The 15,861-nt window shown below is 41.9% G+C and overlaps 1 protein-coding gene and 1 long non-coding RNA gene across 2 annotated transcripts in view; one reads left to right on the top strand and one right to left on the bottom strand.

Moving 5' to 3' along the window:
• Positions 1–2,821: 2,821 nt before the first annotated feature.
• Positions 2,822–5,553, bottom strand: LOC307052506. The gene is made up of 3 exons (XR_013810866.1): positions 5,424–5,553; positions 3,553–3,653; positions 2,822–3,095 (listed from the first exon to the last, which is right to left on the bottom strand). It is a non-coding gene; the product is annotated as an uncharacterized lncRNA (long non-coding RNA).
• Positions 5,242–15,861, top strand: part of GOLPH3 (golgi phosphoprotein 3) — a gene marked incomplete at both ends in the record, with an annotated part of 51,552 nt that continues 40,932 nt past the window's right edge. Inside the window, one exon of the mRNA XM_079703445.1 lies at positions 5,242–5,466. Coding sequence (XP_079559571.1) covers positions 5,242–5,466 — 225 coding nt within the window. The remainder of the gene's footprint in view (positions 5,467–15,861) is intronic.

Genomic DNA, 15,861 nt, shown 5'->3' on the forward strand with positions numbered 1-15,861 from the left:
ATGAAGGTAAACAACAATGCTTTGTTCTACATTTGTTTAAAATTTTAAATCCTTCTCCAAATTTATTGGTTAAAAAAATATGAGTTTATGTTTTATTATGCCAAAAGTATGTTCGTTTTTCATCACCAACGAGCAAACCTTGTTCAAAACATTTTAACTTAAAAACTAAAAAGTACCTATTACAAAAAGCATATTTTAAAAAATCCAAATTTTTTTTCTCAATAATATATAGTACCTTAGAACATGCTTCTAGCCAGACCTAATTCAAAGATCCCTAATTTTTGTTAATAACAGATTCATTGGAATATAATCTACATACCACACAATTTACCCTTTTAAAGTATATAATTCAATGTTTTAGTATCTTCACAGAATTGGGCAGCCGGCACCACAACTAGTTTTAGAACATTCTCATCACCCCAAAAAGAAACTGGACAAATTTAACAGTCATTCCCCATGCCCTCCAATCTTGCCAGCCCTGGGCAATCGCTAATCCGCTCTCTGCTTCTATAGGTTTGCTTATTCTAGACATTTCACATAAAGAGAACTGCGCAGTGTGTGATCTTTTGTGACTGGCTTCTCCAGTTAGCATAATGTCTTCAACGTCTATACATGCTGCAGCACGTGTCGGTACTCCATTCCTTTTTGTTGCCTCACATTTCATGATGTAGATATACCACATTTTATTTATCCATTCATCAGTTGATGGGTAGTTGGGTTGTTTCCACTTTTTCATTATTATGAATAATGGTGCTATGAATATTCATGTACAGGTTTTTGTGTAAAATATATTTTCCATTTTTCTTGGGCATATAAGTAGACATGGAATTGCTGGGTCATATGGTAACTCTATGTTAAAACCTATGCCAAATGGTTTTCTAAAGTGGTGCATTATATTACCTTCTAACAAGTATTATGAGAGTTCCAGTTTCTCCACATCACAATACTTGTTAATATCTGTCTTTTTATTAGAGCCATTCTAGTGGGTGTGAAGTGGTATCTCATTGTGGCTTTGATTTGCTCTTCCCTAAATGATATTGAGCATCTTTTCATTGGCTTATTGGCTATTCTTGTATCTTCTTTGGTAAAAAGTCTATTTATATACTTTGCCTATTTTCTTTTCTTTCTTTCTTTTTTTTTTTTTTTTTGCGGTACGCGAGGCTCACTGTTGTGGTCTCCCCCGTTGCGGAGCACAGGCTCCGGACGCGCAGGCTCAGCGGCCATGGCTCACGGGCCCAGCCGCTCCGCGGCATATGGGATCCTCTCGGACCGGGGCACGAACCCGCATCCCCTGCATCGGCAGGCGGACTCTCAACCACTGCGCCACCAGGGAAGCCCTTCTTTCTTTCTGTATTTTTGGCTGCGTTGGGTCTTTGTTGCTGCACGCAGGCTTTCTCTAGTTGCGTCAAGTAGGGGCTAGTCTTTGTTGCGGTGTGCGGGCTTCTCCTTGCAGTGGCTTCTCTTGTTGCAGAGCACAGGCTCTAGGCAAGCGCGGGCTCAATAGTTGTGGCGCATAAGCTTAGTTGCTCCGCGGCATGTGGGATCTTCCCGGACCAGGGATCAAACCCATGACCCCTGCATTGGCAGGCGATTCTTAACCACTGCACCACCAGGGAAGTCCCACTTTGCCTATTTTAAATTGCCTATTTTAAATCTTTTTATTATTGAGTTGTAAGCATTCTTTATATATTCTAGATATAAGTCCTTACCAGATATATGATTTATCAAAATTTTTTTCCCATTACATGGGTTGGCTGTTCATTTTCTTGATGGTGTCTTTTGAGGCACATTTTCTTAATGGTGTTCTTTTTTTTTTTTTTTTTTTTTTTGCGTTACGCGGGTCTCTCACTGTTGTGGCCTCTCCCGCTGTGGAGCACAGGCTCCGGACGAGCAGGCTCGGCGGCCGTGGCTCACGGGCCCAGCCGCTCCGCGGCATGTGGGATCTTCCCGGACCAGGGCACGAACCCGTGTCCCCTGCATTGGCAGGCAGACTCTCAACCACTGCGCCACCAGGGAAGCCCAATGGTGTTCTTTTAACAATGTTCAATTTATCTCTCTTTTGTTTTATCATTTGGGTTTTTGGTTACATCTAAGAAACCATTGCCCAATCCAAGATCATGAAGACATGCCAATTTTCATCTAAATATTTTATATTTTTAGCTATACACTTAGATCTTTGATCCATTTTGAGTTAATTTTTGTATATGGTATAAGGTAGGGGTTCAACTTCATTTTTTTTTGTATGTGGATAAACAGTTGTTTCTGTACCATTTGTTTGTTTATTTATTTTGGCTGCACTGCATCTTAGTTGCAGCAAGTGGGATCTTCGTTGTGGCATGTAGGATCTTTAGCTGCAGCATGCAGGATCTTTTAGTTGCAGCATGCAGACTCTTAGTTGTGACATGCACGCGGGTTCTAGTTGCCCGACCAGGGATCGAACCCCGGCCCCTGCATTGGGAACGTGGAGTCTTACCCACTGGACCACCAGGGAAGTCCCTGTACCATTTGTTTTGAAAAGACTATTCTTTCCCCATTGAATTGTTTTGGCATCCTTGTTGCAAATCAATTAACCACAAATGTGAGAGTGTATTTCTAGTAACTTTGTATGTGTGGTCTTATTTTTTTTTAATTTTTGTTTTATATTAGAATATAGTTGATTTACAATGTTGTGTGTATGTGTGGTCTTAAAGTCTATTTTGCCTGATATTAGTATAGTCACTCTAGCTTGATTATGGTTGCTGTTTGCATGGTATATATTTTACCACCCTTTATTTTTTTCAACCTACTTGCATCAGTGACATAACAAATTACCACAAGTTCAGTGGCTTAAAACAATACACATTTATTATTTCAGAGTTTCCATTGGTCAGGCGTTTGGCATAGCTTAACTGGATTCTTTGCTCAGAGTCTCACAGGGTTGTGATCGAAGTGTTGGCTGGGCTACATTCTCATCTGGAGATTAGGGTCTTCTTCCAAGCTCATTCATGTTGTTGGAATAATTCAGTTGCTGTAGTTCTAAGACTGAGACCATCAACTCTTAGAGGTTACCGCTCTCCAAAGGCAGTTCACAACATGGCTGTCTTCCTCAAGAGTGTCTTGAGAGCAATCAAGAGAATGTCTCAGCTGACTCAAGTCTCTCTAATTAGGGAAGGGATGGATCCACTTTCGAGGGAAAGTGATTACAGCCACCTGATTATGCAGGCCCACCCAGGATAATCTCTCCTTTGATTAACTCAAAGTGAATTTATTAAGGACCTTAATTACATCTGCAACATTCCCTCCCTTTTGCCATATTCTAGTGGTTAGAAGTAAGTCACAAAGTCTGTTCACACTCAAGGAGGGGGATTACACAAAAGTGTAGATACTAGGGCAGCAAGAATTATGAGGGCTGTATTAGAATTATGCCCATGACAGATGGGGACATGGGGAGGAGCACAAATTCTCTGTGTATGTTCAGTGGTAGAGGTTCAGACTCTTTCATGAGGTTGCAATTAAGATGTTAACCAAAGGTTTCACTGGGGCTGGGATCCACTTCCAAGATGGCTGACTCACATGGCTGTTGGGCAGGAGGCCTCCTTCCCAACTAGACCTCTTCATAAGGCTGCTTGAATGTCTTCATGATATGGCAGCTGGCTTCCCTCAGAGTGAACGATCTAAGAGAGAGCAAAGGAGAACACGGAAGAAGCTGCAAAGACTTTTGCAGCTTCATGTTAATGAGAGAAATTGGTTGAGGTGAAATTGACCTTTGCCCCAAAAGATAGGAAACAGGGAGGGTCTACTTTGTGCTCACCCTGCCCGCTTCTCCCCACCCCAGGAGATTTAGCTTCTCACTTTCCCGGGCACGGGGTGATGGTGATGGTGCACGGTCAGTATGCGTTCTGGATAATGGGTTTGTGGAAGGGGAAGAACTCTGTAAGCCAAAACTGTTCTATGCGATGGTTTTACCTGGGCGTTTATCGCTTCTTATAGCTTAAGTCCTGTTACATTCCTCCTGTCTAAATCATTCTGTAACCACAGCCTGTGATCACTATTGACTTTAAATAATATCGGATGGAATACAATGCCATTTCTGGATAATGTTTTACTTATAAGCTCCACTCTTCTGGCCCTACAAACCCCCACCCCCCCTCAGGTTGGACATCTATTCTTTAACATAACTTGCTCAAACTGTCAAGCACGCCAAGAGGATTTAACCGAGTAATTAAACTGAAAGATTTAATGTGTACAAAGACGTGGCAGGAAACTCAACAGGTTTATTGTCTCTATAAAAAGTTCGTTAAGGTCGACTGTACCGACGTGTGCAGTACTAACTGTACTCACTGTGCCCTGGTCGGGAAGGAGGAACAAAGTTTTACAAACAAAACTATTCAATTTGTTCTAACCTCTCTTTTCATACCGTAATACACCCAGAAAAACTAAAAGTCCGCTTGCAGCCCATTTAAACGCAGTTACTCCTTCTGAAGGGTCTGGGAATGTGGGCAGAGCGCGCGCCCTCTCCCCGCCCCATCAGCGGTGAGCAAAGTCCTTCCAGTGACTCGTGGGGACCCCGGATTCCAAGCCGGGTCTCTGCAGCCCCGGGCGAGGCCAACTCCGAGGACGGTGGTGTCTGGGGTGCTAAGGGGACAGCTCCAGACGGAGCAGGGTTCACCCTCGCGAGGCCAAGCTGCTCGGATTCGCTGGGGCCTTGCCAGACTCTGGCTCCAGCCCCGGTTCTTTGGGGGACACAGGGGAAGGCGGGCGGAGGAAGGACACGTCATGCGAGGGGGGCGGCGGGCCGGGCGGCGAAGGAACCCCAAGAAAAGGGCGAGCGCCGGGGAAAACCCGGGGGGCGGAGACGGGGTCGTAGACAGCGGGACCCGGCCCCCGGGTCCCTGCCCGCCGCTTCCGGCGCTCTCACGGCCCGCCCCGCCGCGGCCGTGCCACATCCTCCAGTGACGTCAGCCGGCGCCGCCATATTGGAAAGGCGCCGTCGCCGCCGCCGCCGCTTCCTCCTCCTTCACCGCCTCCGCCTCGGAGCTCCGGCAGCCCCTGGGCTGCGACCGCAGGAAGGAAGGAGCCCCTCGCCCGCCCCGACGCCCGGCCCGTCTCCCCATGACTGCACCCGGCCCCGCTACCGACGGACGTCGCCCCAGCGCCCGGGTTTAACACGGAAGCGCGGGTCGGGGGCCGCGGAGGGAGGAAGAGGGAAACCCGGCAAGTCCCGCGTCCCTCTCGGCCCGGCTCGGTGCCTCGGCCGGAGCCATGACCTCGCTGACCCAGCGCAGCTCGGGGCTGGTGCAGCGGCGCACCGAGGCCTCCCGCAACGCCGCCGACAAGGAGCGGGCGGCTGGCGGCGGCGGCGGCAACGGCGAGGACGACGCGCAGAGCCGCCGCGACGAGCAGGACGAAGACGACAAGGGCGACTCAAAGGAAACGCGGCTGACCCTGATGGAGGAGGTGCTCCTTCTGGGCCTCAAGGACCGAGAGGTGCGGGTGCAGCGGTCAGGGCGGGGGCGGCCGGTGCGGGTTCCCGGCGCCAGGCGGGAGCCTGGCCACCGGCTCCGCGCGTCTGCCCTCCCAGCTCCCGAGCTCCGCGCCCGGGAGCGCCCAGCTGGTCCCGTGCTTCCAGATCCTCCCCGCCCTGATTGCTTGGATTTCCCTTTCTCCTTTCACAGTCACTCCTTTCATTTTGACTCCCCGGCGGTCTGTTGCTTCCTCGCTTTTTTCCGCGTGTTTAACCCGGGTAGACCCCAGGGTACAATTCCCACCTGGAGACTTGCAGGTTAGAGTGCACCCGAACTCATAGGTTCTGCAGGTTTTAGGACCTGGGAGATCAGTGGACCTAGGTGCACTCATGTGCTTTCTGGGTAATTAAAAAAAAAAAAACAACAACTTAAGGTGTACTGTTTGGAATTTTGAAAACATTTCGGTGAAATGGTAATGGAGGCAAAAGTTGTTTTACTGATAAAAGTCCAACAAAAATCTCATGAAACCTGGAAATTGACTTCCTAGGTAAATTTGTTTTGCGTGAGAGATTATTTTTAGTATCGCGTTTACATTTTACCAGTTTACTCTTCTTAAAAAAAAGTCTTGCAGTCTCAAGGAGGGGCATTTTCGTGGGCGCGCTTGAAATGCTAGGTTTGTGATTTGATGAAAGGCCTCAGCGTTTCGATAGATACTTGTGTTCTGACTTTGAAACGATTGTTTTCACCCCAGTACCTTGTGAGATTGTTCACACATAGAGAAGTTGGGGAAAATGCTACAGTGGACACCTATACACTCACCTCCTAGGTTCTATAATTAACATTTTGCTATATTTGCTTTATCACGTGTGTGTCTCCAAAAATGATTATTTTTAGAGACCTGCCAGAGGGTCAGACAGATGAATGGATATTGTATAAATCGTGTATGGTGAGGGGTCCCAGAAGCTTGTTTTATCTCCCTATGGAAACTACAGACGGCACATTTTGAGAGTCAGATACAAAAATATCTTAAGTTTTTTTTTTTTTTTTTTAGTAAAGTTTTCCCAATTCACAGAGGTGGGCAAAAAAAATTGTCTTATTAAAACAGCTTAGTCTTATTCACCAAAACTTATCAGATATAGGTGAGTTTTATATGGATTGTTTGTGGACTCCTGATATTTAGTAATCTAATGAGTTAAAATTTACCTTGATGGACATGTCTAGAGTATTTGCATTTTCTGGGTTTCCAGTTTGCTTAGGTTTTTCTGATGATCTCTTGAAAAAAGTTGATGTCCCTCTGGCTATGAAAGGGGCCCCAGTATCTGTGTTTTAATTACTGAGTTATGATGAAAGCAGACTGTATGTGAAATTCCTTTTTGTTCTTTGGAAAAGCAAACTAGTTGTATAGTGTCCTAGAAATGTGATTTTTAGAAAGTATTCTTAAAAAAAAAAAAGACAGCTTTTTTTAGGCTTCACCGTTTAGAATCTTGGCAATAAACATTTTTCTTTAAGTCTCTTTCTTTTTCCTTTGGGACAAAAGTAACATTATAGAAAATACCAAAAAAAAAAAAAGCAAAGTGAAGAAAAGTCATCCATATTTCTGAGTTTTGGTTTATAGTTTTTGAGACTTTTCTATGTGGATACATTGTGTGTAAAACTAAAACTTAAACGCTAAAATCAAAACTAGCTTTTGGACTTCTGAGTCACTCTAAATGAGAAATTATGGTGAGAAGGTACCTTTTTGTTTTTTTAAGTATGTGTTACTCTAAATGTTTAAGCTGAAACATATTAACATGCTGTTTTTCTGTGATTGGTTTTCATGAAGATAATCTAAAGAATTTATTTGTTGAAGCTTAATGATACTTACAAAACCTAGAAAATTTAAAGTTCTTTGGTGGTACATAATTGAAACCATCTGTTGTGTTTGTGTCAAGAGTCACTATACTTTGCCATGTCATGGCCAAGGTCCAGACACTAGCTATTTCTGAGCATTTCAACAACCACATAGGGAAACTTTTTTTCGCTTTTGCAGGCAAGTGCATGGAGTTGAAGTGGCAGTGGGTGGGGTTGGGACTTTGCATGGCTTTAGACTTAGGTTTTAGGGATTAACCTGTATATTTTCCCCTGTCCTCACATCTTTACATAATAACTATCCCTGGGAACTCATCCATTCATTTCTTTCTCTTTAGGAGATTCTTTCCACCACACCCCCCCCACCCCCACCCCCCGCCTGTCGCTGTGTCTTCAACTTGTATCAGTCTTTTTAGGGGACAGGAATTACTCTCTTACATAGGTTCTAGGCATTTATGCTTTTAACTTACTAAGTTTATTATTTATTTATTTAAAATTTATTTATTTAATTTATTTCTGGCTGTGTTGGGTCTTTGTTGCTGTGCGCGGGCTTTCTCTAGCTGCTGCGAGCGGCTACTCTTCATTGCAGTGCGTGGGCTTCTCATTGCGGTGGCTTGGCTTGTTGTGGAGCACGGGCTCTAGGCGCGTGGGCTTCAGTAGTTGTGGTACACGGGCTCAGTAGTTGTGGCTCGCGGGCCCTAGAGCGCAGGCTCAGTAGTTGTGGCTCATGGGCTTAGTTGCTCCGCGGCATGTGGGATCTTCCCGGACCAGGTCTCGAACCCGTGTCCCCTGCATTGGGAGGCGGATTCTTAACCACTGCGCCACCAGGGAAGTCCCCTTACTAAGTTTAATATTAACAAATTCTAAACTTTACCTGTAATATATACAGCTTAATAAATGCACTGCTTTAACTTTTTATTATTTTAACTTAGTGTCCATCTTTGTTATATTTCTGGGTACTTTTAAGATATTTAAAAGCTAAATTCAAAGTTTAGGTTTGTCATTAATGATGGACACATTTTATATATATGTGAGCTAACCTTACTTTGAAATCAGAGCAAGAAGAATTTTAAAGAAATTGTGAGGTGAAATTAGTTTGACTTTTCAAAAATGCTGAGACTTATGGTTTGTTAAAAATGCTTTTTGTTGAATAATAAACCCACAGAAAAGTGCACGAGTGTGAAGAATTTTTGCAAATTGAACACACCTGTTGAACCAGCACCTAGATCAAGAAACAACATGACCAGCTCTCCAGAAGCCCTGCTTGACTTCCTTTTCCAGTCACTGCCTGGTCCTCAAGGGTTACCACTGGCTTGACTTTAGAATTCAGCATAGAATAATTTTGCCTATTTTTGTACTTTTATTTGTGCCTTTTGTAAAGCAAAGTTTGTGAACTTCATCCGTATTGTGTGAGGTTGTCATTCTTTCTCATTGTGTTATCAGCTTACTTTTAACACATTTACAATCTATAATATTAAAATTATTTGAACTCATATCCTGAATCTAGTATTCTCTCCCTCACCCCTTTGCTGAACAGAAGGCTCAGCTTGCCTGGCAGTAAGCAGATGGTCTGGCTTCAGATTACCTATTAGGGATGACTCTAAAGTTATTGTGAGTTTCATTTCAGATTTTTTACCAATGCTTTTCCTTTCTGTCTTTTATTAAAACACCAACGCCTGGGCCCCTCTGGGGATTCCGATGCTCAGTCTGGGCAGAGGACGTAGGTATTGAAGTCAGTTGTCAGAGGCCACAGCAAGGATGGCAGATGGGTTTAAACTTGAATTCAGCTTCCAAATAATTAGCAAGATTTCTGCTGTCTCCCCTGTAGTTGAGAGGAAGGGACAGCAAACAAGCTAGGTACTTTTTTCCTCCTGTAGGTGCCTCCAGTAGTTAGTGTTTTCAGAATGCCTCATTGAGAATTATGTGAAATAACTGGTGTCATATACTTTTAAATATCTTCATTCATGACAAATCTTAGTGCTTTGAAGTTGGGTTTGATTCCTTTCAACGGCCAGGTATAATTTAGAGTGTGCATGTGGAATAGCAGAGTGGAAAGAGGCAGTATAGTATAGTCCTGGTCTGAGGTGTATCCTTTGTTTTACATGTTATTTGATCTCTGAGCCTCAAAGCTCTCTAAAATGGAGAGAGACATAGACCTCTCCTATGGTTCTGATTGGACTGCTGCAGACATTTATTGTTTTACTCTCCACCTTGTCCTTTCTAGGTTTTGTCTTGTTTTTAGGGTGTTCCCATTGGATGTATTTCCAGGATGCACTGTTGAAGCATTTACCCTTTCTCTTTTGTGGTGCAGTCAGACCTAGACTTGGCCAACCAGACATTTTCTCCTGGGGCTTTGGATCTTGAGAACAGAACAGCAGGCTTGTGGGGTTTTTTGGAGACCTATCAGAGGAGTGTCAGTGTGGGGGTCAGAGTGTTCTCTGACCTGAGTCCTTTAGCTTCTTTCTCCCTAGCCCTTTGGTGCTTGTCTTTCCCATTCCGATTTTCAGGCACCTTTCAATTTTGTAAGCTTTAGGAACCTTCCAGTAAAGTCCCTTTTTAAAGAAAGCCAGAGTCAATTATTAATGTTTTTAATGCTTGCAGATAAGAACCTTAATGTGATAATTTAACTCTATCTTGAAAAATAAGTAAGTGCTTGAGCTGGATAATACACACTTAGGGTAAAATAGTTAAGTTTAACTAAAATGATGGAACTGACTTTTGTGTGGCTTTTAAATTGGCTCCAACGATTGATACCCGAGTGTTCCATATTTGGAGTAAGTTTCCCAAGGTCGCTACTTTGAAATACAATACTTATCAAGATGGATAACTTTGTTTTTTTTTTTTTTTTAATTCTTCTTTGTATACATGCAGTAATACACACCATCTCTGGATATCAAATCTGTTAATGAGAAATTCATTTAACAAATATTCAGTATTTAAAGGTGTGGTACGATTTCAGTAATTTAAAGTATAATAAAGACTTCAGAGTTTTGGAATTTTGTTATTCCTTTAGTACAGATAATATGCTGTTCATATTTTTGAAAGATTTGAGTTTTCATTTATTTTTTTCAGGTGTTTTTAAGAGTAAGTACACACATAAGAGATATACAGGATCTCAAAAATTAGTTTTTGGAGGTCATTGAACCACTTGATTGTATCTTTTAAACAAGATTTTATGTTAGTGAGATTACTTTTCAGTGCTTCAGGGTCCTTTCACAGTGTGGCCAAAACGTTCACTGATTCATTTTATAAGTCATACTAATATTTGATATTTATTAATTTTAAACCATCTGAGCATTCCTGTATGGATCATTTGAGATTATCTTGTAGAATTCTACTTTGAGATCATTTTGATCAAATATTTGGGGAGTTCTTCTGATGTTTAAAGAGATAACGTATTGCAGTAAGTGTCAGCTTACATGTAAATCTCAAAAGACCCTAAATGCATTATGCTTGTCCACTTATGTCGTGTTAAACCTTTGGCCCAAGCAAACTTTCCCTACTTTGTATCAGCATAATTTTTCTGCTATTATTAATCAGAGTAAATTGTATCATTCAGAGTTGCTGTAGTCTTTGTTTAGGGGATTTTATTTTCATACTAGTTTCCTTTTGAAGCAGCACAAAGAGACTGCTGGTCCCCTTGTTTCTTCCACATAATAAGTATAGTGACAAGTAACAAAGGTGGGAGCCTGGCTTCATTTTGGAATTGATGTTAGTGGCTTTAGGTTTCCCTGATCAAAGCTTGAAAGACTGCAACATGTTTCAAAAGTATTGTAGAGTGTTATAATGTAATTTAGTAAATCTTGGGGTTTTAATTTAGGTATTACAGGTAAATATATAAAATAGGCTGTTATTTTATTCATATTATCTCATCTTATTAGTTGTTTGGTAAACATCTGATCTGCAAGAATACAATTAATAGTAAAGTACATTACATTGCCAGAAAGAGTGCTTCTTTTAAATATATTTTTAAGCTGAAAAAGTTAAATTTTAAATGAAAAAAAGACTTTTTTTTTTTTTTTTTTTTTTTGTGGTACGCGGGCCTCTCACCGTTGTGGCCTCTCCCGTTGTGGAGCACAGGCTCCGGACGCGCAGGCTCAGCGGCCATGGCTCACGGGCCCAGCCGCTCCGCGGCATGTGGGATCTTCCCAGACCAGGACACGAACCCGTGTCCCCTGCATTGGCAGGCGGACTCTCAAACACTGCGCCACCAGGGAAGCCCAAGACCTTATTTTTAAACTTAATAAATTGTGTATAGTTTACATATTCCTTTAATAAGGGAAGTTCTTAAATTGGAGTCACAGGATGGAGTTTAAAAGTCTGTAAAACGTTCTGCAGTTGTGTGTGTTGTATGTGTATATTTTTCTGGAGAAAGAGAACATAGCCTTCATCAGATACTCAAAGCATTTAGTGAACCAGAAGGTTAAAAATTATCTAATACAAACTGTTTCTTTGTTTTAGTTTAAGTTTTTTGTTTTGGCTGTGTTTTGTCTTTTTTTTTCCTCTTGAAAACTGACTACAGAAAATTTCAGGTTTCAGGGTTGTGGTGGGTTGGATTTTCAGTTCTGTTAGATTTGAGATAGGAAGCCAGCATTTCTGTAGCCTGGTTGTTCTACGACATGTAGAATTCTAATACCTTCCATGCATTAATTAAATGTTTATTGAGCCAAGTCCTTGATGAGGTGCAAACACTAGGAAGAAGTTCTCTATCTTCAAGCCCATTTCATTTTGTTCTGTGGGTCAAGACTCTTACAGTAAACTAAAAAACTAAATTGTGTTGCTGTCGTAGAATTTTCCCATGGTGAATATCTCAGCTGGGCATATAGCTGCCATTCAGAAAATATTTACTAAGTAAATCATGTATTTTCATTTAGGGTAGCGTCGTACCCAAGGGAGGGAAAATTGGTGAAAAATTCTTACTTCTTCTATGTGTAAAGCATAGATACACATACAGTGTGCCATCTTACTAAAATCTTATGGGGGAGGGTGTGGTTATAGAAAAAAGTCTGAAAAAGCTTCTTTAGGGAGCAGTAATGGAAAAAAAAGTTGAGAAATAGTGAAATAAATTAATATTGAAAATACTAAGTTTGTGCTGAGTTGAGGATTAGAAATCTTTTTCTCCAATAGGACTTTGTATTGTAATACAATTTGACTTGTAGTTCAGTAGTAGGAGGAACAGTTTTAGTATCCTGAACTGCAGGGAGTTGTGAGTTAAATTTTAAGAACAAAGTTATTCTTGTTGGTTGATAATGTGTAGGTAAACTCTTTGTTCCCTTCTCTCTACCCTCTGCCCTGTGGAGGGACTGGAAATAAAGGACTGCATATAAATTGCTAGTGGTTATTTTTACTCTGGTTTCATTTTCTAGTTCCAGTTTCTCAAATGCAACTGTTAAACAGTTTTATACTATGTTAACAAAATAAGCTCAGAAATAGCATTTTAAGAATTTAGCTTAAATTTCAGTCACTGAATTGAGCTTGTCATTTAATTTTTGTATCTATGCCCTGTTATATAAAATGGAAACAGATTTAGTTCAGTCCAACTTTTTAAAATATATATATATATTTATTTATTTATGGCTATATTGGGTCTTTGTTGCTACACGCGGGCTTTCTCTAGCTGTGGCGAGCGGGGGCCACTGTTCGTTTCGGTGCACGGGCTCTAGGCACGTGGGCCTCAGTAGTTGTGGCTCACGGGCTCTAGAGCACAGGCTCAGTAGTTGTGACGTGCAGGCTTAATTGCTCTGCGGCATGTGTGATCTTCCTGGGCCAGAGCTCGAACTCATGTCCCCTGCATTGGCAGGCGGATTCTCAACCACTGTGCCACCAGGGAAGCCCTAGTTCAGTCCAACTATTGAACACCTATGTGCCAGTGTCTTTGCTGGTGGTGAGATTGCAAAGAAAAACTTCTTACCCTCAAGGAGCATCCAGTCTATATAGAAGACAGATTTGCGAATGATTCCAATAAAATAAGTTCCTGACTTTAATGGAAGTACACGTTAAGTGCAATAGGGACATAAGGGGGTGCCTTGGATCAGGAATCAGAAGATTGCCATGTTTTTGATTTCCAGCCTTGCCCTTGAGTAGTTAGAATAATTAGTTAGGATAAATGCTTTAAATTCTTAGACCCTCAGTTACCCCCTGGGCACAATGGGCCTACATTTGTGGGCTGTCCCATAACCTCTATATTGTAGGGATCCAGTGAATTGGCATATGTGCAAGTGCTTTAAAAACTGCAAGGTGTTGAACAATGCAAATAGGTAATTACCTAGCCCAGAGAAGAATTAAGATTTATAGTGATCTTGACAAGTATTTAATATTTCCACTGTTTTTATTATTTCTTAACCCTCTTGTGCTTTGCTGGGCTTAGTGAACATTCTGTTCAAATGCAGTTAGTTATCTGTGCTCGCTTATCCTTGTGTTTGTCCTGAACCTACAACCCGTTTTTGTTTGTTTTTTTTTTTTGGTAATCCTTGGCATGCTGTACTGGGAAATCTGGAAACCTGAAGTACCACTTCTTATTCTTAGGCCAAGTCCAGAGTCTTCCTTGAACAATTCTTATAAGATACTGCTGACTCTCCAGAGACATCAGAAGCCTCCAAACCTCCAAAATGATGAATGATTCTAATGACAAGTAAATAAAATAACACATGTGAAGTGCCTAGCATAGTTGGTGCACAAGAAGTATTAGGTTTCATCATGTCTTGGCTCTAAGTTGGAAAGCTTAAAAAGGTCCTTGACCTCTTCTAACCCCTCTGGTCACCAGTTCTTCCCACCTTTCGTTGTTCCCACCTCCTGTTTTTTTTTTCCCCGCTGTGGAGCACAGGCTCCGGACGCGCAGGCTCAGCAGCCATGGCTCACGGTCCAAGCCGCTCCGCGGCATGTGGGATCCTCCCGGACCGGGGCACGAACCCGTGTCCCCTGCATCGGCAGGCGGACTCTCAACCACTGCGCCACCAGGGAAGCCCCCACCTCCCGTTTTTGATGCCCCTTCTCCCATTTTTTAGGGGGAAGGGTCCTTCCTGCCTAAGTTCAAGGCCAGGGTCTCTTGAAGGTCTTCGGGCTGGGTCGCCTCGAGAAGGCATTGGCCCACAACTCTTTCTTTTTACATTTATCTTTATTGAAACATTTTCCCCACTTCCTCCGTATCTTTTAATTTACTTTTCATTTCTCCTTCACTGTAGGTCCTTTGGCTACCAGAGTGCCTTCCCTGAGGAGGTTGAGAGTGGGGAAAGACGTGGGAATAACAATTTCCAAAATTGCACCAAATCATAAAATTGTACTTTGTGCAAGGTTTCGTTAAATGGGACTAGGAATGAACTAAAGTAACAAGAAAAGTCCTAGTCTTCACAAGTTTATAGTCTAGTAGTGGGGAGATAAGGCACTTGAGAATTAAAGTAACAGTGTAAAGTAGTACTGTCCTAAGTGCCAGTTGGGTAGTAGAAGACAGTACATTTTTGGTTCAGAGGAAGTAGTGAATTAGGCTGAGGCTGTCCCGGAAAGTGTCAGAAGCAATGGGGAGTTGGGCCGGACGTTGCACTATGTACAGAAGAAGGGGCATTTCAGTTTAGGAGAGTAGGGGGAGCTAGGGCTTGGAACAGAACCTGCTGGGGAAGTCTATTCACAGAGTGCTTGGAAGCTGACTGGAAACTGGTTTTGGGATTAACTTCCATTTGATTGTCACAAATAGTGTTTTAAGATGGCGTCTATGAAATTCTAAATTAAAGTTAAAAGATTGTTTTAACATACGTTTTAGTGATTTTCAAAAATATTTGATACGTTTAGAAATTGTTTTTAAGTTTTGAACTTATGGTATTTTGTCCATCCATCCATCCATCTATCTCTCGCTTGTCCTCAAATAGTTGAGGATCGTTTATGCTCTGGGCAGTGTCCCTAGTGCTGGGCTAGAAACTATTAAAATGGTTCTCTCGTACAGTCTCCATAGTCTTAACTGTGACTGATAGGTCTAAAAGAATAAAAGGAAAGGTTTTTTTTCAACTTTTTTTATTGTGGTAAAATATACATAACGTTTACTGTTTCCGCCATTTTAAAGTGTACAACTCAGTGGTGTTAAGGACCTTCACATTGTTGTGACTGTTGCAACCATCATCACGATTCCTTTCCAAACTGCAACTCTTGACCATTAGCTAACTGCTCCTTTTCCCCTCCCCCTAGCCTCTGGTAACCCTCATTCCATTCTGCTTTCTCTCTCTGAATTTGATTGTTCTAGATACTTCGTTAAGTAGAATTGTATATCTGACCTCTTGTGTCTGACTATTTTACTTAGCATAAATGTTTTCAGGGTTCATTCAGGTTGTAGCATGTATCAGAATTTCATTCTTTTTGAAGACTGAATAATATTCCATTATATGTATATACCACAGTTTGTTTATCCATTCAACTATCATGGACATTTTGGTTGTTTCTGCTTTTAAGCTATTGTGAATAAGGCTGCTTTTGGAACATTGTTGTTTGAGTTGTTTGAGTCCCTGCTTCAGTTCTTTTGGAGATATACCTAGAAGTGGGATTGCTGGATCACATGGTAATTCTGTGTTTAATTTTCTTGAGGAAC

Source organism: Hyperoodon ampullatus (genome assembly GCF_949752795.1).
Source record: "Hyperoodon ampullatus genome assembly, chromosome: 4".
Taxonomy (NCBI): domain Eukaryota; kingdom Metazoa; phylum Chordata; class Mammalia; order Artiodactyla; family Ziphiidae; genus Hyperoodon; species Hyperoodon ampullatus.